This window comes from Schistocerca gregaria, chromosome 5 (assembly GCF_023897955.1).
Source record: "Schistocerca gregaria isolate iqSchGreg1 chromosome 5, iqSchGreg1.2, whole genome shotgun sequence".
Lineage (NCBI taxonomy): Eukaryota > Metazoa > Arthropoda > Insecta > Orthoptera > Acrididae > Schistocerca > Schistocerca gregaria.
Genome location: NC_064924.1, coordinates 636,779,931 through 636,803,432, shown reverse-complemented (window position 1 = coordinate 636,803,432; position 23,502 = coordinate 636,779,931). Strand labels below are relative to the sequence as shown.

At 41.2% G+C, this 23,502-nt stretch overlaps 1 protein-coding gene across 7 annotated transcripts in view; it reads left to right on the top strand.

Annotated features, from left to right (window-relative positions):
• LOC126271985 (peroxisomal multifunctional enzyme type 2-like) overlaps positions 1-23,502 on the top strand; it is a 155,141-nt gene that overhangs the window by 103,252 nt on the left and 28,387 nt on the right. For all 7 annotated transcript variants that reach the window (XM_049974457.1, XM_049974451.1, XM_049974454.1 and 4 more), the window contains 2 exons: positions 7,020-7,192; positions 17,986-18,162. In XM_049974457.1, the coding sequence (XP_049830414.1) occupies positions 7,020-7,192; positions 17,986-18,162 (350 nt within the window). The remainder of the gene's footprint in view (positions 1-7,019; positions 7,193-17,985; positions 18,163-23,502) is intronic.

The window sequence follows — 23,502 nt, the reverse complement described above, 5'->3', positions numbered from 1 at the left end:
TAGGTCCCAGTTGAACAACTCTGTAAGTTGGGTTAGCATGTTAGATCAATTGCCTATGTCAGATACAGGGCTGAGCATCAGTTTAGTTTCCGTTGATACTATTGGTGGGAGGGTTACGAAACATGGCTTACATCTCATTAGGAAAGGGAAGGAGAAACTGGCTGGATTTACAGCTGAGTCTTTACCAGGGAGCACTGCCCATCATGGGAATATCTCCGTGATCACTGGTATTAGGGCAGTGCCTGTTTAGGATAAACTCAGATTTCAGGTTATCAGTGTTAAAGGAATTATGATAATTGAAAATTTTGAGGCTGAAACGGGTGAAAATAAAAAAAGAAAGACTGAAGTAAGATTATTGCATCAAAGAATTATGTGACTAAAAATATAGTCAGTAAAGTTCTGGTTGTTCAGATGAGCTGCAGCCTAAATGGCTTGTGGATATAATATGTATTCCTGAACAACATTTGACCATTGAAATAGGAGTGCTGAATATGGGTGGATATAAGTTAGCATCCAGCTACTGCAGGAGGAAGTAGGACTTTATACTTATATAAAAGAAGGAATACAAACATACAAACAATGGTACCTTTAGATTTTGCAATCATCTCCAGTTAGAAAATTGTTCAAAGGAAGCAGAAATTCATTGAAACTATAAATGACAATTCTGAGTTATTTATGAAACAAAATTATGCATCAATGACCTTCTAAATTTTCAAATAGAATGTGGTAATACTAATCAGAGATGGTAAGTTAATTTTTCAAAGCATCCCTATTCAAATATCAAATATGGGCAGAAACAAAATAGATTAATCCAAATTAAGCCTTGGACAGAGTGGTATGTACATGGTAGAGAAAATATCCAAATAATTGAAGTGGTGCATACTGTTGTGCTGCAGGATAGACCCTGACACCTTTACACATTAATTAACCCATAATATAAATGTGAGAGTAGTTGCCAGTTTATAAAAATAGTGTGTTTGCATATAATTTGACATTTGAACTGTGTGTCATCAGAGGCAGCTTTGAATTGGATGAAACAAGTCTTGCAAGTCACAGGTCCTGCGACAGTAGCCCATTCGTGAGGCAAATTGTGTCACATGAGTGACAGTAAGAGTAATAATCATACCATGTGAAAAGAAGGAAAAGAGAACAAACGGAACACTATGTGGAGACATTGCTGCTACATGTAATTCCTATTTGACTATTGTGGCTTAATGGGGAAATGTGTCATTGGGTTATTGATCAGGGCACCACCTGGTGATGATGGAATATTCTAGTTTGTTTATAACTAATGGTTGTCCATAAGTACATCTGAGGTATAAGAGGATGGATGAATGAAAACTACAAGACATGCAGAAAAATGATGTGTATTGGTGGATAGAGCACCTCTCCAAGATTCAGTTAGTAATACACACTCTGGTGTAATTCCAGAATGCACTACAAGGGGGCAGGCATGTAAGAACATGTAGAAAATCATCCACTTGTATAGTGACGATGAATTTGTTCATACATGTTGACAGGCCAGCCAGTGAGCAGACCTGCAAATGGGCTGCTGCTGTTGCACCTTTCCAAGCTTTGGAGAGGTGATTTCAGTGAATTGCGTACATCTATTAACATTTTCTGTGTCACAAAGAAGCCCATGTTGAGTATCTGTAATTTGAGCTACAAACTTGGAGAGCTGCTGTATCGATTGATGTGTGTCTCTTTTCTGTATCCCTTGTGGTTTTTGGACAGTCATCTTCTGAAACCCTGGAGATATATATAAATATGTGGTACAGAAATTTCTGGCATCCTACAATAATTTAGAAGTAAAGGTTTTGAGGGTTGGTGTTGGGTCAAGTGGCTTAGGGGTCAGGGAGCATGAAGGAAGGATGGGAAAGAGTAGCTGGCAGTTCAGAGGCAGTCACCAGGTGCACAAGATACGAATGTGGAAGGGAGAGGCAGCAGTTGCCCAGGTCAAGAATGCAGCACACTTGCACTGGAGTCTTTGGGTTATGCAGTGCACTGTGGTGGTGATGTGAGGGAATGGTTGGGAGTAGGTGACAGAACAGAGGAAGAGGAGACTGTTGGGAAGAAGTTGTGGGGGCAAGGTGTTAGCAAAGATTGAAGCCAGTAGTATTATGGGAATAAAGGATGTGCTGCAAGGAGGACTCCCATCTGTGTAGTTTAGATAAACAGGGGCTGGGGGAAGGATCCAGATGACACAGGTTTTGAGGCAGCCCATGGCCACAGTTTGGCAGTGGCCATAGCCTGGAATAGGATTTCCTGGGTGAGTGAGTGGGGCAAGTCTTGCACCTAGGCCTTCCACAGAGATATGATCCATGTGACGAGGGGTTGTGAATTCAGGTGGCATTGGGATAAACCAAGATATTGTGTCGGTTGGGAGGGCAGTAGAATAACAATTTAGGAGAAGTAGTGAGGATAATGTGTAGGAGTCCCTCATTTCTGAGCAGGATGAGAGATAGTCACAGCCCTTTCTAAGGACATGGTTCAGTTGCTCTAGTCCATAGTGATAGCAGGTGGTGCTCTTTTGAAGCTGGTTCTTAGGAGTAGTATGGCCATCCTGATTCAGGTTTTCTGTGATTTCCCTAAATCGCTCCAGGCAAATGCCAGGATGGTTCCTTTGAAAGGGCACAGCCGACTTCCTTCCTTGTCCTTCGCTAATCTGATGAGACCGATGACCTTGCTGTCTGGTCTCCTCCCCCAAACAAATGAAACCAATCTTGCGAGTAGTAGGGGAATTAGTGGTATTTGAGGATAGGGCATAGGAAATGAGCTACTGGGTTCGGAATGAGAATAATGTTGGGAGAAGTAGTGTTTAATAGCAGTAAGGCAATGGATGTGGGGGATGTTAGTGTATGGGGAAGTGGCATCAACTGAGATGAGTATGGCTCTAGAGGGTTATGGGGTGGGAATGGTAAAGAGTTGGTGAAGGAAGTTCTTATTTTTAATATGATGTGCTAGGCTGTAAGCAGTTGGTTAGTGGTATTAGTCAACAAGAGCTGAAGTTCTTTCAGTTGGAATACAGTAACCACGTACAGTGTGGGGTACAGGATTGTTGTGTTGTGTTGTGTTGTGTGTGTGTGTGTGTGTGTGTATGTATGTGCGTGTGTTTGGGGTAAGGGGGGTGGGCAGGGGGGGGGGGGGGGGGGGATTGCGAGGGTAGATGATTCTAATAATTTGAATATGGATTGAATATTATACTGAACTTCTGGGATGGGATCACTGTGACAGAGGTTGTAGGTGGAGTAGTCAGACAGTTGTCAGATAACTTCTGTCAGGTAGTCACTGCAATTTGTGGCGACTGTGATGGAGCTTTCGTCTTCAGTTAGGATGATTAAATCAGGATGTATCTTGAGATTAACGATTGCTGTTCTTTCTTCAGTTCAGAGGTTTTATATTCTTGGGAAGGAATCTGGGGAAGGATGGCGAGGTCTAGTTGGAGATAAGGAGTTGGTGCCTAGTGGTGATTAGGTAGGAGGCCATGGTTGGATGGCAATACAAACTGAGAAAGGCGAGGTTAAATATTGGGATTAGGTTGGCTTGGTTGGAGGGATTGTGTACTGTGTCAGTGCGTAAACGAGAGTCCTATTTACATTTAAGATGTTACAACAGAGTGAGCCACTGCTACTGTCCAGCACATCAGAAATGTTTACAGTTAATATAATAGAAGATTTTGCAAATTTTTAGTCTCACTTTTCACATTAGATTCTAGTCAGTCTAGTCTCACATTTGCTATGTGCTATTTGTTTGATGGTTCCTCTTTACTGGGTTTTGCTTTAAACACCAGTCAAAGCCTCAATCAACTCAAATGCTTGTGGACAAAGTGAGTATTGACAAGCCAAGCAAATCCGGTTGTAATCTGCTGGTGCCTATATATCTAACAATATGCACACAAGTCAATACCTCGGAGAACCATCCAATTCTCCACAAAATAAGAGCAACAACCCAATTACCTCTGGGAGTGCTTTCCAACAACTAGCAGGACGGCATGGACGAAATTCAGATAATTTTCAATATAATCAATTACACCAATGATTACCACCAAAACAAAGACGTGCCTCTACAGTTCCTTTTATGTTTTACATAAACTATTACCCTTCCACTTGACACATGAGTGATTAATCATTACTTCCTCCCACAAAATATTACTATCCAATAAAGATCTCCCTTGCCAGTACTAAACAATTCATATGAGTGAATGCTACTTGAACAAAGTCAGTCATAAATCAGTCTTGGGAGAAAAAATCTTACAGCCACATCACTTAACAGTAGTTTCTTCACAATTTCAGACTTACTAAACCCATAAGTCTGCTTATCAGAATGTCTGGCCTCACCATATCAGAAATCAGACTTCAACCAAGATGGACTATGACCTGTCATCTTTTGATGAACTGATTCCTACAAAGCTCATACATGGACTGCCTATTCTTCTCAAGTAAAAGTAATTTGTAACCATCACTGTTAACAAACACGTTATGCCACCTTGACTTTTGACAATGATTTCATTATTATTATTATTATTATTATTATTATTATTATTAGGCTTCGGCAAGCTAACGTGGCTGCCAGCTACTCTGCAGTGTCATTACATCTCTGGTTTTTGCAATGGCCAGTGGCTGCCTCATTGCTGCTTCGTGCATTAGTCTCCTTTTGGCCTCAAGTGAAATGTGTATCTAGAATGTTATTACAACAAACATACACAATATATAATACACATATTTTTACATACAAAAACCATGTTTCCTGACCCATATGCACTCGGATGTCTAACAAGATTAAAGACAAACTTTCACCATGCCCATGATATAGCACAGTTTGTAGGAGAGAAGCGTTTTCACTGTAGGGCTCAGGAGAGGGATAGAGTATTTTTGATGGGTCCAGCATGGTTTAACTTGGTTATGGGACTGAAGGTGAGACCTTGGTGTAGGATTCAAACTTCTGTAGTACTGACATTTTTTATGAATGTGTTTTGTGTTTGTTTGGATTCTGGGTTTGCCGGCCGGTGTGGCTGAGTGGTTCTAGGCTCTTCAGTCTGGAACCGCGCGACCGCTATGGTCGCAGGTTCGAATCCTATCTCGGGCATGGATGTGTGTGATGTCCTTAGGTTAGTTAGGTTTAAGTAGTTCTAAGGAACTGATGACCCCAGATGTTAAGTCCCATAGTGCTCCGAGCCATTTTTGATTGTTGGTTTTGTGGAATGTTAGGAGGGAGTTTTTGAGAATGTGGCTAGTAGAAAAGGTTAACAAGGCAAGATCAAGGTGTTACAAGTGGTTGACAGTACAGTATGGGTGTTGATGGGTAGTGGTGTTCTGTGCAGGAATAAGATGTCGGTAAATTTGACATTTTTTGAAGTGGGTGTCTGGAGTGCTCTCGCAGGTGTTGGAGGACAAGGGTTTCATTTTGGAAGATGTGGTGTAAGTAGTTGATATTGCACAGTAACAGTATGTTCCAGTGGTAACAGAGGTGGTTCCAGGTATGCTTGCACTGTGGCGATTTGTTTTCGTTGTAGGATTTGACGGCTTAGGCAGCATTTAAAGAACAGGTTGCGGGACTGGGTTTTAGCTAGACATATGTTTCTTCATTGGTGCAGATAGATATGCAGGAATTCACTGGGGATAAGATGTTGTTGGGTGGGAGGGTGGAGGCAAAACAAAAAATAAAAGTGCAAACTAAAATAGATGTGGGAAACGGCCAGATGAAAGCAATAGATGATTGTAAATGGACCAGTGGGTAGCAAGGTGTGGGTTTGGGAAATGAAAATGCAGGTAGAAATTGTGTTGTAGTCTTGAAAGTAGTCACTCGTTCCTCCCAACACAACCCCTTGAACTTCAACATGGTGTCAGTACATGGTTCCCAGTAGAATCCAACTCAAGAAGAATTAATAAGTCAGTACAGTATTATTATGCCACAGGAGCACTGAGATTTGTTACAAACCGAAAGAACCATCAAAATTTAAATGCTGAAGTTGCTTAATTGACCGAAGCTGCACTTGTTAAAGGTTGTACATGCACACACTCCTTGTATGTGGTGTGTACTCACTACCTATGATTCAGTGGCAGCTGAATGGGTTGTGTGGCCTCACTTTCTGTTTATTGTTCCCATCTAGCAGTTTCCATTATCATAATGGCAGTTTGTTAGTTGATTTAATGCAAACTGTAATATTTGCTGTTCAGTCTTTGATCTGTAGCTTCTTCTTTTACAAAAGTTTTTTTTTTATATTTTTCTCTTTATTGGTCTTAATTATGAGGGTTGGAACTTCGATAGTGGCAACTATTTATTCACCACTGATACAAAAGAGTTACATGTTTGCACCTGTTACTGTCCTTCAGAGTAGTCACCAGCATTGTGTAGAACCCATGGCCAGTGATGTGGAAGGCGTAGTATATCGTTAGCAGAGCCTGTTCTGTTGATGGTGCGAATGGAGTGGTCTACTACCTGTCGAATCTCTGGAACAGTTCTGAAGTGAATGCCACGAAGTGGTTCCTTCGTCTTTGGAATCAAATCAAAGTCACAAGGACTTAAGTCTGGGGAATATGGTGGATGGTACAGTACTTCAGAGTCCCATCGACCAAACAGAGCAGCCACAGCTTGCACTGTATGTGCTTGCTCATTGTCGTGCAAAATGATGGCTGGGTTGCACAGAAAGTGTTGCCACTTTTTTTGCAAAGCTGGTCACAGGTGATGCTCCAAGAATGAACAGTAATACTGTGCATTGATGGTCTGCCGTGGAGGAATGTAATGCGTTATGAAACACCATCACAGTCGTACACAAGAATCAACATAACTTAAGACAGCTACATTCGCACCATCAACAGAACAGGCTCTAATAACGGTATACTATGCCTTACACATCACTGGCAAATAGTTCTACTCAACGCTGGTGACTACTTTGTAGGACAGTAACGTGTGCAAACATGTAACTCTTTGGTATCAGTTGTGAATAAATAGTTGCCACTATTTAATTCCCAACCCTCATAGAACGATTAAATTAATTTTGCTCTGTTTTATAATTCCAGTTGAGAGTTTTGATGAAAGTGGTGAGAAGGTGGCACAAGGGCAGATGGTTGTCTTTGCTGTTGGATGTGGTGGTTTTGGAGGCAAGAGATCATCAGATAAGCAGATACCAGCACTGTCACACCCTAATCGGTCACCAGATGCATCATTGAGCCAGAAAACTATTGAAGATCAAGTAAGAACTGTTTGTTTTTAATGTAATTTTTTTGTGTCAGTGCACCTTTTCTTTATCATTGGGTATCTTTTTCTACAAGGAATGATATCATAAGATTTGGACACTTGTTTATGGTAACTGAACCCTGGTTAATGTAATGCAATTGAGGTACATGATTTTGGTGTATAGCGGCATTTTGAATTGCATGCCAATGAACTGCTTGTAAATAATTCAACCCATTCCATACCAAGAAGTCTTTTCTATACAGCTAACCACCTGTGGATGTTGCCCTGTAAAGATACGCAGTCCATCTCAAAATATACCATAAGTCTCACTGAGACCTTTACAGAATGAAATTACCATACTAAACTTGTAGAAAAACAGCTCCCCCATACCTTCTCTCTCCAGTCTTCCACCACCTACCAAAGCCCTACCATCTGGCCACAAAGGATCATTCTAAGACTGCAGCAACCAAATCAAATTCTCCACCAGAGTTTCGATTACCTCTCATCATGCCCTGAAATGAAGACTGTCCTACCCACTACCCTTCCACCCCTCCCACAGAGGTATTCTGCTGCTCACTGAACCTACACAGTATCCTTACACATCCCTACTCCGCTCCTGCTTCCTACCCCTTGCTTCAAGGTTCATATCACTGTAATAGACATAGGTACAGGACCTGAAAGGGACATGAAAGGGAAGCAGTGGTTGGGAAGGGAGTGAGACAGGGTTGTAGCCTCCCCGATGTTATTCAATCTGTACACTGAGCAAGTAGTAAAGGAAACAAAAGAAAAATTCGAAGTATGTATTAAAATCCATGGAGAAGAAATAAAAACTTTGAGGTTCGCCGATGACATTGTAATTCTGTCAGAGACAGCAAAGGACTTGGAAGAGCAGTTGAACGGAATGGACAGTGTCTTGAAAGGAGGATATAAGGTGAACATTAACAAAGGCAAAACGAGTATAATGGAATGTAGTCAAATTAAGTTGGGTGATGCTGAGGGTATTAGATCAGGAAATGAGACACTTAAAGTAGTAAAGGAGTTTTGCTATTTGGGGAGCAAAATAACTGATGATGGTCAAAGTAGACAGGATATAAAATGTAGACTGGCAGTGGCAAGGAAAATGTTCCTGAAGAAGAGAAATTTGTTAACATTGAGTATAGATTTAAGTGTCAGGAAGTCATTTATGAAAGTATTTGCATGGAGTGTAGCCATGTATGGAAGTGAAACACGGACGATAAATAGTTTGGACAAGAAGGGAATAGAAGCTTTTGAAATGTGATGCTACAGAACAATGCTGAAGATTCAATGGGTAGATCACATAACTAATGAGGAGGTATTGAATAGAATTGGGGAGAAGTGAAGTTTGTGGCACAACTTGACTAGAAGAAGGGATTAGTTGGTAGGACATGTTGTAAGGCATCAAGGGATCACCAATTTAGTATTGGAGGGCAGTGTGGAGGGTAAATATTGTAGAGGGAGACCAAGAGATGAATACACTAAGCAGATTCAGAAGGATGTAGGTTGCAGTAGGTACTGGGAGATGAAGAAGCTTGCGCAGGAAAGAGTAGTGTGGAGAGCTGCATCAAACCAGTCTCAGGACTGAAGACCACAACAACAACAACAACAACAACAACAACACGACCTGTTTCATACATCCTCCCACCATCACCACCACCTACTCAAATCTGTTCACAAGCATCACCTATCCCATCAAAGGAGGGCTACCTATGAAAGCAGTTATGTTATTTACGAGCTGCTTTGTACATGGGCATGACAAAAAGCTGTCTGTCCGCATGAATGGCCACCAACAAACTGAGGCCAAGAAATAGCTTCAGTGACTGCTTCAGTGACTGCTTCACAGCCGGTGCCATCTTGATCCTTTTATAGACACCAGCTTTTCCGAATTGCGCAGGTGAGAAATCTGTCTGCATTATATCCTACATTCCTATAACCTCCCTAGCCCCACCCTTCATTAGTCACTGTCCTTCATGCACCTATCTATTTCCCTGTTCCCACTCCAGCACTACACAGCCACCTATTCCACCATCTCACCCATAGTCTTTTTACTTCTCTCTTTTTCGCTCCATTTGTTTCCCCCGCCCTCCCCTCTCCTATCTAATGTCCCAATTGCACCTAGTTGCCCTACCCTCTCTCCACCATGTTCTTGTATGCTCCCTCAAGCATTTCACAGTTCCCCAACGTTACCCTGCTATCCCTCTCCCTCCCCTCCCCTCCCCACCCTCCTCCTTACCCCATCAACCACATTGCTTCTCCCATCATGTACAGCTGCTTGCAGTCTGGCCTTGGCAGCTAGAGACGTGGTCACATTTGTGTGAGCTGAGTTTATATGAATGTGTGTGTGTGTGTGTATGTGTGTGTGTGTGTGTGTGTGTGTGTGTGTGTGTTTGTTTGTTTGTTTGTTTGTTTGTTTAGCAGTCTTTTTGTTGTACCTATGTGTGACTCAACAGCTCCGCTATATGGTGAGTAGTGATCTATCATTTTCATGATATTAACATTATTCTGTCCCGGATTTTCCATTGTTTGATTTTGCCTAATGGCTTTTCTTTCATCCCATAACCCAGTGGTGTTTTCCTTTGCTACTACTTTCTGATGTATTACTTTCTCAGTGTCTGTTTCTTCTTCCTGTGTTTTGCATGTTGCCTTCCAAACCAAACAACATTCTCTGACTTATGAGCCACACTGTATCAACCATCTCATCTGCTAACAATATATGGCTACGCGACTGCGCTGATAGTTGGTGCAGCATCTCATGTCTCACATCACCCCTGCCAATGTCATTAATCCTAGACCTTCAAATTGATCACTCTTCCTGCATCATTCTCACATACTTTCTCATGTTATTTTCTATACCTTCGCGCACCACATGAACTTCTACCTCATTCTATCAACCCCACCCCATTCCCCACTCTTTCTCCTCTCTAATTCCAATTTGCACATACTAACCGCACCTAATCTAGTCACATCCGTTGTTCTCCTTCTTCATACATATCCACCCAGTGACCTGCAATCTACATTATAATCTTTTTATTTATTTTTAACTTTGATCTCGTGTTTTCCCTTGAATTTCAGTTCATTTTTGTCTTTTACTATAAGCCCCAATCTCTCATGTTTCATCTTGCTCCCCATACTTAATCCATTCCACCCTTTTTATTACTTTTTCCATGTATTTTGGCATATTTTGCAAAGTTTTCATGTATTTCTATGTTATTTATGTATTTTTATGTGTTTTCAACCTTCACCATGGATCCTTGCTCCTTCCGTCTGTTCCAGTAGAGACAAGTGTCCTTATCCATAGCCAGAACCTATTACGACATCTGTTTCTGCATTGTGCTTAGCTCGTGGAATCTCCACAAATGGCTTTACCATAAAATTGCCATATCTGGCTGCAACTCATCCTTCTACAATAATTTACATCTGTTTACATTCTGCCAGTCCTTACCCCTCACCAATCTAGGCCTGCAAAACCATCTAAACCAGGCACAAACCTCCTTGAAATACCTCCTCTCCACCTGTAAAATTCCCCTGCTGCGCAGTCCCAAATTCTTGTATCCCATCTCTCACATTGAAACTCTTGCTCTCTAAGAAGTAGAGCAACATGCACAATGCCACCTCAAAAGACTCTCCAACCTGTTCACCTACTACTCCCACCTTTTTCTACCACTATCCACCACCTTTCCAATTGCCTCCAAACCTTCTCCATGTCCCCTTGTAGCTGATAAATCCTGCCTTACAGACCTATTACATTTACCACATACTCAAAAACTCCCTCCCAACAACATACAGTATCCAGAACACAAATAGATCCAAAACACAATCATGGATCTTTCCCCCAAAAGCTTTAGTACCATGGAAGTATCAGTCTTTACTGAAGGCATCCCATTTTGCCCCACTCCAAAATTCAATCTTGCTAGACTCATTGAGACTTTCTTTCCTCCCAGCCCCTACAGTGGAAACACTTTTTTGCCACCAACCCTACCATCAACCCAAAACCAGTGTTGAACCCTGCTTGACTCACTTCACTCCTCCATCCAACTATGATCCACCCTTGCTGTCCTCATATCACCCAGTCTTCTGTCAAACCATGATCCACCCCCACTGCACCCAAATCACCTCCTGTTAACTTTCCATAATTGCTTAGCCTCGAACCTTACATCACCATCATTCTGCAAATCCTTCAACATGTAAGATAACCTTACATCTGCACAAAAAACAACAGTCCACCACCTAAAAACTGATCCCGACCTTATAATTCTACCAGCTGACAAAGGCTCCACCACTGTGGTTTTGAACTGCAAGGATTACCTGACAAATGGACTCTGCAAACTGTAGTCCACCTACAAACCCTGCCACAGTGACCCCATTCCAGAAATCCAGCAGAATCTCCAGTCTCTCCTCAAATCATTAGGCCCATCCCAGAATGTCTCTCTGGAGTCTATCTCTATCCGTACCCCTACCACTCCCCACTACCTTCTGCATGCTTCCCAAAGTCCACATAACCTAACCGCCCAGGATAACCCATTCTAGGTTGTTACTGTACCTCCCCTGAGAGAATCTCTGTGCTCATAGACCAAAACCATCAGCCTGTTACCTGCAGTCTACCCTTCTATATAAAAGACATGAACCATTTCCTCCACTGACTCTACGCATTTCCTGTGCCGTTACCATATAGTGCCTTGCTCATCACTACCTCGCTTTACACTAACATTCTTAAGTCTCACAGCCTTGCCTCTACTGAACACCGCCTTTTCCAAAGCCCTAACGATTCCAAATCTACAGCCTCCTTCCTGGCCACCATGACCAACTATATCCTCCTCACTATTACTTCACCTTTGTAAACATCACCTTCAAAAAAATCCATGGTGTGGTAATGGGACATGCATGACACCATCTTGTGTCAAGTTTTCATGGGTCATCTAGAAGAATCCTTCCTAACCAGCCAGAATCCTGAACCCCTCACCTGGTTCAGATTCATTGATGACATCTTCGTGCTCTGGATAATCTGTCCACATTCCTCCAGAACTTCAACACCTTCTCCCACATTCACTTCACCTGGTATTTCTCGAACCAGCAAACCACCTTCTTGAATATTGACCTCCACCTCCAAGATGTCTTCATCATTAACTCTGTCCATGTTGAAACTACCAACCACCAGCAACACCTCCACTTCAACATCTGCCATTCATTCTGTACCAAGAAGCCCCTTCCATACAACATATCCACCCATGTCTGTCACATTAATAGTGACAAGCAGTCCTTCTTGAAATATACCACGGGTCTCGCTTCGACCTGCAGAGACCAAAATTACTCTCCCAACCTTGTACAGAAACAGAACTCCCATGCCTTATCTCTGCAGTCACCTACCACCTCCCAAAATGCCACTATCCAGCCACAAAGGAGCAAGCCCCTTGGTACTCAGTACCACCCAGGACTGGTGCAACTGAATGACATTCTCCGTCAGGGTTTTGACTACCTCTCATCAGCCCTAAAATGAGTAACGTCCTACCCACTGTTCTTCCTACCCTTCCCACAGTGGTATTCCGCTGCTCACCAAACCAACACAATATCCTCGTCCATCCCTACTCCACTCCTGCTCCCTTTCCCTTGCCTCAAGGCACCCACTCTTACCCTGCTATCTCTCCTCATCTTCACCCCAGCCCCCTGTGTACACCCACGACTCAGATTGCGTCTCCTGTCTTGTGCAGTTTCTCACATTCTGTAAGTTTCTCTGTAATAGACATAGATGCAAGACCTGTACCATACATCCTCCTCCCACCACCACCACCACCACCACCACCTACTCCAATCCAGTCACAAGCATCACCTTTCCCATCAAAGGCAGGGCTACCTGTGAAAGCAGTTGCGTTATCTACAAGATAAGCTGCAACCAATGTGCTGCATTGTACATGGGCATGACAGTCAAAAAGCTATCTGTCTGCATGAATGGCCAGCAACAAACTGTACTCAAGAAACAGCTGGGCCACCCAATTTCTTAGAAAGTTGCCCAACACAACATTCTTCACAACTGCTTCACAGCCTTTGCCATCTTGATCTTCCTACCAACACCATCTTTCCTGAACTGTGCAGATTGTAACTGTCCCTGCAATATATCCTACATTCCCATAACCTCCCTGATCTCAACTTTCATTAGTCACTGTACTTCACCCACCTATTCCGTACCCTGTACCCATTCCAGCATTGCACAGCCTTCTCCCCCATCAGTGCATCATCCACGATCCTTTTATTTCTCTCTTTTTCCACTCCTTCCCCCCGCCCCCCTCCCTTTTCCATCCTCCGTCTAACTCCCCAACAGCACCTAGCTGCACTACTCTGTCTCCTCCACATCCCTGTGTGCTCCCAATTGCAGCACTTCAGTTATCATCCACACTTACCTTGCTATCCCTCCCCCTCCCCATCCCAGCCTCCTCTGTACACCCACCACCCATATCGCTTCTTCAATCCTGTTCAGTTGCTCACATTCTATCCACAGCAGCCAGAGACAGTGGGCATGCATGTATATATATGTGTGTGTGTGTTATCTACTTCAGAAGAAGGCCTTTTGGCTGAAAGATTACTTGTTTAGCAGTCTTTTTGTTGTGCCTGTGTGTGACACATCATCTCTAGTATATGGTGAGTAGCAGTCTACCCTCTTTGTAATATAGCTATTTATTATAGCAATATATTGGGCACATTGAGGGAATCTTCAACCATTATGTGAAGGCAATAGACTCAGTTTTTTCAGCACCTTGTTAAACGTGTTGTCTGCAGCTCTTAGTCGTGCGGTAGCGTTCTCGCTTCCCACGCCTGGGTTCCCGGGTTCGATTCCCAGCGGGGTCAGGATTTTCTCTGCCTTGTGATGACAGGGTGTTGTGTGATGTCCTTAGGTTAGTTAGGTTTAAGTAGTTCTAAGTTCTAGGGGACTGATGACCATAGATGTTAAGTCCCATAGTGCTCAGAGCCATTTGAACCATTTGTTAAACGTGTTGGAGATGTCATAGTGCTTGGAGATTTTAAAGTAAATTTCCTAACGAACAGTAATGGGAAGATACTCCAGGAAAATTTGATGTACACCTATACCCTTGACCTAGTAGTACATATTCACACCAGAGTAACTCCAAATTCAAATACCCTAGGCAACACCATTTCAAACTGGAAAGCTGTCAGATCAATAAACTAAGAAATCATATCTCCAGTATGTAAACTGGAGACATTTATTGTGAAAGAGATGTTAGTTCCAAATACAGTATGTTTTGCAATGAAATTGCTACAGTATTTGACAGTTCCTGCCCAAAAAAAGATTTTACACGAATCAACCTAAAGAAATCACAAAAAAAGGCTGTGGATCACAAAGGGCATAAGGCCGTCTTCCAAACAAAACTGAGAATTGTACATTACATCAAAAAATTGAGCCAACCTTACACAAATAAATTATTACCGATAAGTATTGCAAAATGTTATACAAAGTAATCAAACAATCAAAAACTTCATATATTAGAACAAAATTCAACCAATCATTTAACAAAATCAAAACTGTTTGGAGTGTAATAAGGAGTGATAAGGTGCGAACAGTGCCAGTAAAATCTATGTCATTGTCTTAAATCTTGATAATAAACATATAAGCAAACGAGAGATAACTGCAAAAGTCTTCAGTGACCATTTTTAAAAGTGCTGCTGAGCAATTAGACTGCAACGGTCCTTGAAAAGTGCCCTGGAAATACTGAAGCACTAGTTTTTTAATCCTGCAAGTCAGATAGGTGTATCTCCGTGACTGGCAATAAAGTAGAGAAAATGATAGCTTCTTAAAAAATAAAAGGATCATCATGTGTGGATATTGTTTCCAGTAAACTCGTAAAAGTCCGCTCAGATCAGTAATACGGTTTTGGCCCATATATTTAATTATTCTGTGAATCAGTGTGTCTTCCTAGAAAGACTGAAGCTTGTTATAGTGAAACTTTCCCGTAAAGAGGGAATTACAACGCAGATCACAAACTGTATTCCCATATCTCTCGTGACTGTATTAGTGAAAGCTTTCAAGAAAGTACTGTATTCAAGAATTGTGAGACACCTTGAAAACTTTGACATCATCAGTGAAACACTTATGGGTTCCTGAAAAGCTATGTCTGTAACTCAAACTCTGTTTTCTTTCACGAATGATGTACTGGAATCTGCAGGCAAAAAAATTAAGTTGATATGTATATTTTTTGCTATTCCTAAGGCTTTTGACTGTGAGGATCACAAAATACTTCCCAACAAAATGTGCCACTATGGCATTAGAGGGGTGGTGGAAAACAGGCTAAAGTTCTACCTCCAAGACAGCAAGCAGAGTGTGGTTTTGAATGAGATCAGCAAGTCAGGCGAGGGGGGTAGAGACAGGGTGGATCAGTTCTGGAATTCTCCAGGGATCAGTCCATGGTCTTCTGCTGCTTCTCATTTATATAAATGACTTACTCTTGTAAAAAAAATGTAAGTTCATTATGTTTGCTATTGATTCTAGTATTGTAATAAACAACAAACACTCCACCAGTCAAGCAACATACTGCCAGTAAACCTGAGCATTGTATCCAGTTTGGCTCTGATGACAAAATCTCACATTAGACACCTATGGTACATGACAGTCAGCAAATACAAATGGTATACTGCACCAAAATCAAGACCACCTCATAGATAGCATAGTTATCTGGGAGCATCATGGCCTCCAGACCACAGAAAGATCACCCTGGGCTACTTCTATCATTAATAAAATCTCACATATTGGAGACATGAGTACTACATAGTTTGTAAGTACCTCCCCTTTATTATGTGTGGTAGAATTATCTTCTCGGGACAATTCACACATGAAAGAAAATTTTCTTTCTGCAGAAAAGGGTTGCCCAAATTATGTGCAGAGATCTCCTGAGAACCTTCTTTCATAATCTTTTTAAGAAATTTGAAATACTTTCAACTTCCTAATATATTAATTTAATTATGAGTGTCAGGGGAAACACTGTTGTGCAGTATGAAACCTATGAAATGTCCCATTATTACGGTACAAGAAGGAAGGCTGACCTTCATTGTGATTTCAAAAATCTAACTGAAGTGCAGTAAGATGTACAGTAGTCAGTATTAAAACATGTAAGTCATTGCCAAATAGCATAAAAAGTCTACATGGCAATAGTACATTATTTAAAAATAAAGATATACTTACTTGATAAAACTTTTTATTCATTAGATAAATTTTTCAACAGAGATGTATAAACTTTTTATATGTATAGAGGGTGCTCAGTCTTTAATGCAACTGCTTGGAGCAGATTTTTTCCCCTGGCGGCAGCCAGCCAGCGGTGATAGTGGTGGGGAGTATACTTTCCCTCTACTGCGAGGCTTCTGTTTGTGTAGAAATCTTGCACATGTAGCATGTGTTTGCTAGTAACACAATGCAGAGTATTGAGTGAAAGTGTTTTAAAGTGAAATGGCGAAATACAATTATTCTACTCTCCAAAAAGGATTCATGTATGATTCATACATGTGTACAGAATAAGTGCATGCAATAAGTAGATTATTTCAAGAGAAATTTCGTGATGCTCATGTTCCTAATCAGAGTACTATTCATTGACTGATAAAAAAAATTCATGAAATGGGAAGTGTTCTTGAGAAGAAACATCGACAGCCTCGTGAAAAAAAATTCATGAAATGGGAAGTGTTCTTGAGAAGAAACATCGACAGCCTCGTGTTATATTCACAGAAGAAACTGGATAATGTTGGGCGTGTTCTTGAAAGATATAGAAAATCAGTTTGAGAACATGCTTTCGCAACCTTTCAGTGGGACTCTGGAACAGCACATGCAGCCAACTTCTCATTACAGGAAACTCTTGAGTTACTTCAAGATAGAGATATCATTAACAACATATGGCCTCCTTGTTCCCTGATTTAACCTCCTGCAATTTTTATCCAAAGTTAGCATTAAAAGAGAAAGTGTACAAGACAAACCCACACACTTTAGATGAAGTTAAAAATAATATTCGTCAAGAAATTGTTGTCATTTATGAAGCAGAACACCAGAGTATAATGAGCAATCCTAAACAGGTGTCAGAAATGCTTGAACAATGAAGGGAGACAGTTGCAGCATCTCATTAGTGTAGGGAGGGCAGAAACAAAAGATGTTCAGAGACAGGCTGAATATAACATTCACATTGATAAACTTGGCATCTAGCAAGCAAATTTTAATGTACACAACTTATGCAGACAGCCTCTGATTGAAACTAGGGATACTCAAATATTGACAGGAAAATTAGGTAATTGTAGGTAGTTGTAATGCAGTTGTGCCACAAATTGTTGAAAAAGTTGCCATTGCCACAGCTGAGAATGCTGGACACAATGTGCAATTCAGGCAGTGCATGAGTTGTATCACAACAGCTGAACTTTCTATGGTCCACCATTGTTTCGCGCAGTTGTAGAGCTATATTTGCTGCGGTTGCAGGCTGCTTTGGAGGTAGATAGTCATCACATTGAGCAATGTTTGCAGAGTGAAATGTAAACATGGTATCCAATTAACAAATGTTACCCTCCCATGTGAAAATTAAAATGTGTTTGTTCAGTGGTTTATTCATTATGTGTCTTCCATGTGTCCTTAAAAAATCATCCACAAAGTTTCATTGTCCTACAATCACTTGTTGTTCGTGGGCCCCATCTCAAATAGTGAAAGTTTAATTATAATCTTCCTGTACATCAGTTCCAGCTTTGATCTCCTCACCATAGTGTTTTCTGGTCTGCCACTTTATGGTACTCATGTCTGATCATGCAATCATTGTTTTTCAGGCTGCACTTTACAGGTTATCTGGTGACTACAATCCACTTCATATCGACCCCAATATGGCCGCACTTGGAGGTTTTGACCGTCCAATTCTTCATGGCCTCTGTTCACTGGGATTTTCCGTGAGGCATGTTTTAAAGAGATTTGCCAACAATGATGCCAGTAAATTCAAATCTGTTAAGGTAAGTGTATGAATGATGGTAATGGAAAAAGAGGTGAAAAAGGAGCTAGTTTTTGCTACATTTTTATGCTGAACAAGAGCTCTCGGGTAAAATGCTGTGTTCCAGTTACCATTATGTTGGACTCTCATTATATCCACTACTTGAGGGGCAATTAACTTTACTCATTAAGTTGTTTGTATTCTATTCATGACTTATATCTTTTTAATATGTCGCTTATGTATACCACACTCCTTGGATTGCGAAGAGTGTCAAACAATGTGAGAAAAGTTGGGAGAAAAAGGGCATTATAGATGAGCTAGAGAGATATCCATTGTGTGGTTGAAATTGTGAATAACTAACAGTGGCTTTTCAAGAAGAATGAGAATGTTAATACTTATAACACTCACAGAGCATATATGCTACAACACAATGCCATGTCTTTGACCTCATGTGCTTAGTCCCTGCTACCCACCTGTCCTCAGGGTTGGTTCAAGTCGTATTCCGTGCCATCCCCTCCCTTTCCCTCATTTCTGCTGCCATCTCATCCATCTCCTTGCCCCTCCCCCTCCCCCCTCTCTCCACTTTAATTTCCATTTTCATTTCTTATATTTTCTAGTGTCTGTTTGCTTTATTTTCCATTAGGAGAATGCTGATTTTTTGTGTCAATGTCAATACATCTCTTATCTGTGTGTTTTGCTGTCTTTGCAAGTTCTGTTACGGTTTGTCTCATATAGATGTGTTACTACTGATTTCCCTATTAGCTTATCATCCCATGTCTGTTTCTACTCTAAGCCTTGAATAGAAATATTTCTACTCCTGTCTTAGTGAAGTGAGGAAGTTGCTATTTTGAAAGCTAGAATTTTTGTAAGGAGAGATTCATACATGGTTGTGCACTTACATTGTTTTGTTAGTTAGTTGTTTATTCATCAACAGATCACTTTACATTTATATGAGACATATAAGCTTGATAAAACAATAAATATAATTAAAAGTTAACAATCATGCAGTTGTATAATTACTTACATATCTAGTTAATTGTACAACTACTGTTCTACTTATTCACACCTCACCACAAGTCGGTGCACTAATTGTGCTCACTGCGCGCGCGCGCACACACACACACACACACACACACACACACACACTTTTGGCTGACTTTGAGACCATGATGATAACCCTATCTCTTCCGTTACATTCTTTATTTGTTCCAATTGGATGTCTGAAAAGCTGAGTCTTCGTCCCTCCAGTTTGTAGTAAATATCAGTAGCTTTATCTTTAGAAGTTTTTCTCTTTTGTCAATGTACAATAGTGTGAAATTACACAGATCCAAACACAATTTTGTATAATATTATGATGTGCACTCTGCATCTACATCTCTAATCTGCACACCACCACGAGGTGCATGACAGAGTGTACGTCCCATTATTTGGGTTTCTTCCTGTTCCCTTCACATATGGATCATGGGAAGAATGATTGTTTGAATGCCTCTGTGTATGCAGTAATGATTCTAATTTTATCTTCTCGATCCTTGTATGAGTCATGTAGGGGACTGTAGTGTATCCCCAGAGTAATCTTTTAAAGATGGTTCTTGAAACTTTGTTAATAGACTTTCTCGAGATAGTTTACATCTGTCTTCGAGAGTGTCTGCCATTTCAGTTCCTTCAGTATCTCTGTGACACTCTCCCATGGATTAAACAAGTTTCTGACCATTCATGCTGTCATTTTCTGTATAGATTCAATATCCCCTGTTAGTCCTATCTGGCGCAGGTCCCACACATTTGAGCAATATTCTAGGATGGGTTGGCTGGCCAAGCGGTTCTAGGTGCTTCAGTCCGGAACCACGCTAATGCTGCAGCCACAGGTTTGAATCCTGCCTTGGGCATGGATGTGTGTGATGTCCTTAGGTTAGGTAGGTTTAAGTAGTTCTAAGTTCTATGGTACTGATGACCTCAAATGTTAAGTCCCATAGTGCCCAGAGCCATTCGAACTATTTTCTAGGATGGATTGCACTAGTGATTTGTGAGCAATCTCTTTAGCATACTGGCTGCACTTCCCCAGTATTCTACCAATAAACCAAAGTCTGCCACATGCTTTACCCCCGACAGAACCTACGTGATCATTCCATTTCATATCTCTACAAAGTGTTACACCAAGGTATTTGTATGAGTTGGCCGATTCCAACAGTGACTGATTGCTATTATAGTCATACCATATTACATTTTCACATTTTGTGAAGTGCTCACTTTACATTCTGAACATATAGAGCAAGCTGCCAATCATGGCACTGTGTTAAAATCGTATCAAAGTCAGACTAAATATTTGTGCAGTTTCTTTCAGATAGTGCTTCTTCGTAGATAACTGCATCTTCTGCAAAAAGCCTGATTTGACTATTAAAATTGTCTGGGAGCTTATTAGTGTACAACATGAACTGCAAGAGTCCCAACACACTTCCCTGAGGCGCTTAGTTCTCAACCCAGTCACAAATTTCACTTGATACCACATATGATCATACTTTTGACAATAAGCATAGTTGCAGTAATGAGTCAAATGCTTTTCAGAAATCAAGAAACACTGCATCTACTTTGGGTGCCTTGATCCAAAACTTTCAGTATATCATGTGAGAAAAGTGCGAGTTGGGTTTCATATGACCAGTGTTTTTGAAAACTGTGCTGGTTGGCATTGAGGGGGTCATTCTGTTCAATATACCTCATTATGTTTGAGCACAAAATATGTTCTAGTATTCTACAACAAATCGATATCATGGATATTGCACAGTAGTTTTGTGGATCACTTATACTACCCTTGTTGCAGGTGCATGTGACCTGTGCCTTTTTCCAAGAACTGGGCATGATTTGTTGTTCAAGTGATCTACAATAGATTATAGTGAGATGAGGGGCTAACTCAGCCACAAATTCAGTATAGGATCTGACAGGGATTCCATTGGGACCTGGAGAGTAGTTCAATTTTAATAATTTCAGCTCTTCCTCGACACATCTGACACTAATACTTATTTCATTCATCTTTTCAGTGGTATGAGGATTAAATTGGGGCAATTGTCCTATTTTCATTTGTAAAGGAACATTTGAAAACACGAGTTCAGCATTTCATCTTGTGTATTGCGACCCTCAATTTCAGTTCCTCTCTTATTCGGCTAAGGACTGGAAATTAACTTTGGTGCCACTAACAGCCTTTACATGCGACCAGAATTTCTTTGTATCTTGTGAAATGTCATTTGACAATATTCTGCTACAGTTTTCATTAAAAGCATCACACATTGCGCTCTTGACAGCCAAACACGTTTCATTCAGCATCACTCTACCTATAACCCTTCGCTTTATTTTACACCTATTACCCAGTAATCTCTGTTTCTTTATGGCGACTGTATACCATGGAGGTTCCCTCCCATTGTAAACTGGTCTACTAGGTACTTACGTGTCCACGCTGCAGTCAGCTATTGTTTTAAACTTGAGCCCGAGTTCCTCTGCATGCTCCTAATTTGCTGAAAGTTTCAAGCTCGTTGTTGAGATATGACACAACTGATTTTTTATGTAGTTTACTCAACATATATATCTTTCTGGTAGTTTTAGTTGTTCTTTGTACTTCGGTAACCGTTGTTGCCACAACCATACCATGGTCACTGATACCAGTTTTGTTGTGGATATCCTCATAGAGGTTGATCCTATTTGCTGCCATTAGATCCACTATATTTTCATCATGGGTGGGGTTCCTTATTATATGTTCTAGGTAGTTTTCAGAGAATGCATGTAGTAATGTTTCACAGAATGTCTTATCATGCCCACCACTAACAGAACTGTAATTTTCCCAGTTAATTGTTGGATAATTAAAGACTCAATCGATGATTACAGAATGATAAGGGAATTTATGTTCATGTGAACTGAGGTTTTCTCTGATGTTCCGATTGCATCAGGGGATGAGTCTGGTGGATGATAGAAGGGTCCAATTATCATTTTAAGCCCACTCCTGAGTCTTACCCAAACAATTTCACGTGCAGCTTCAGTTTCAATCTGAGTGGATTTAAGTTATTTGTCTACTCTGACAGATACACCACCTCCATTTCCCATTTGCCTATCCTTTCGATATAAAAATTAATGTTCTGCAAAAATCTCACTACTCAATTTCAGGTTTCAACAAGCTTTCTGTACGTAGTATTATGTGAGCTTCACAGCCTTTCATGAAGGTTTCAAACTCTGGCACTTTGTTGTGAATGCTTCAGTAGTTTACAATTGGGATTTTGCTCTTATCTGTTGAAGGCATTTCTTTTGATCTCACACTGATACTTCTGGCGTTCCTGCAGACATTGTTACCTGGAACGGATGGAGAGTCACCTAATCTAAAAAACCCTTGTGTGCACCCCCCACACAGCACCTGGGTAGCAGACACTGGTGTGTAGTGGGACCCTACAGTTCTCAACCCTATGGGGCAAGTCCAGGAAGTCACAGCCTAGCTTGTCACAGATCTTTGGAAGTCTCTGGTTCAGTCTTTCCACTCGACTCACAACCAAAGGGTCATGATCAGTTCTGGGGACAATGCTGCAAATTGTGAGTGTCATTGAAACTCCATGCGCAAGTCTGGTCTTCTCAACCTTCTCTGCCAATCACTGGAATGACCGAAGAATGACTTCAGAGCCCAGGCAACTTGTGCCACAATCTGCATTTGATTGCACCCTGTTCCTATACTGGCTGCTGGAATAGCCTCTTCAACGTGTTGAATGAGGCCCCTAGGTGTATTCACTGAGTGCACCTGGTGTCCTTTCCTGTCCCATGATGCCATTTCCCTAATGGGTCTTGTCATTCGTTTGAACTGCCGATGATTAATAGACCCTTACCCTTTCGCATTTGACTCCTCCTGACGCCTGTCAAAATGGATTTCCTCAAAACAGGTCAAGTGAGTCCCACTGGCTGAGTTTCAGTTTCAGTGAAAGACAGCACCTCAAACTTGTTGGGTAGGGGGATTGGTATAACACCCTGAGTTCTCCCTGGTCCTCGTCCACCCTGAACAGGATGCCTACATCTACCATTGACACGCAACTCAGTCAAGTGGACAGGTAATGACAGATTCTGTACTTTTTGCAGAGAAGACTGGATCCACAGGAGAGGATAGTGCTTGAGGTACCTCTGTTACAGGTATTGCAGGTATCCAACTCTTGGAAGCTCTTCGAACACACTGATTCACAAGAGCCATCAATTGTTTGACAGTAGTCAATGCGATTTCCAGCAGTTTATGAATGTCAATCAACTCATTCCGTGTTTGAGAACAGCATTCACAGCGGGGCTGCATTTTTGCTGGTGCAGTGTGTTACAGGGCAGTGAACAAAGGACTTTAAATTAAACCTGCTGATTA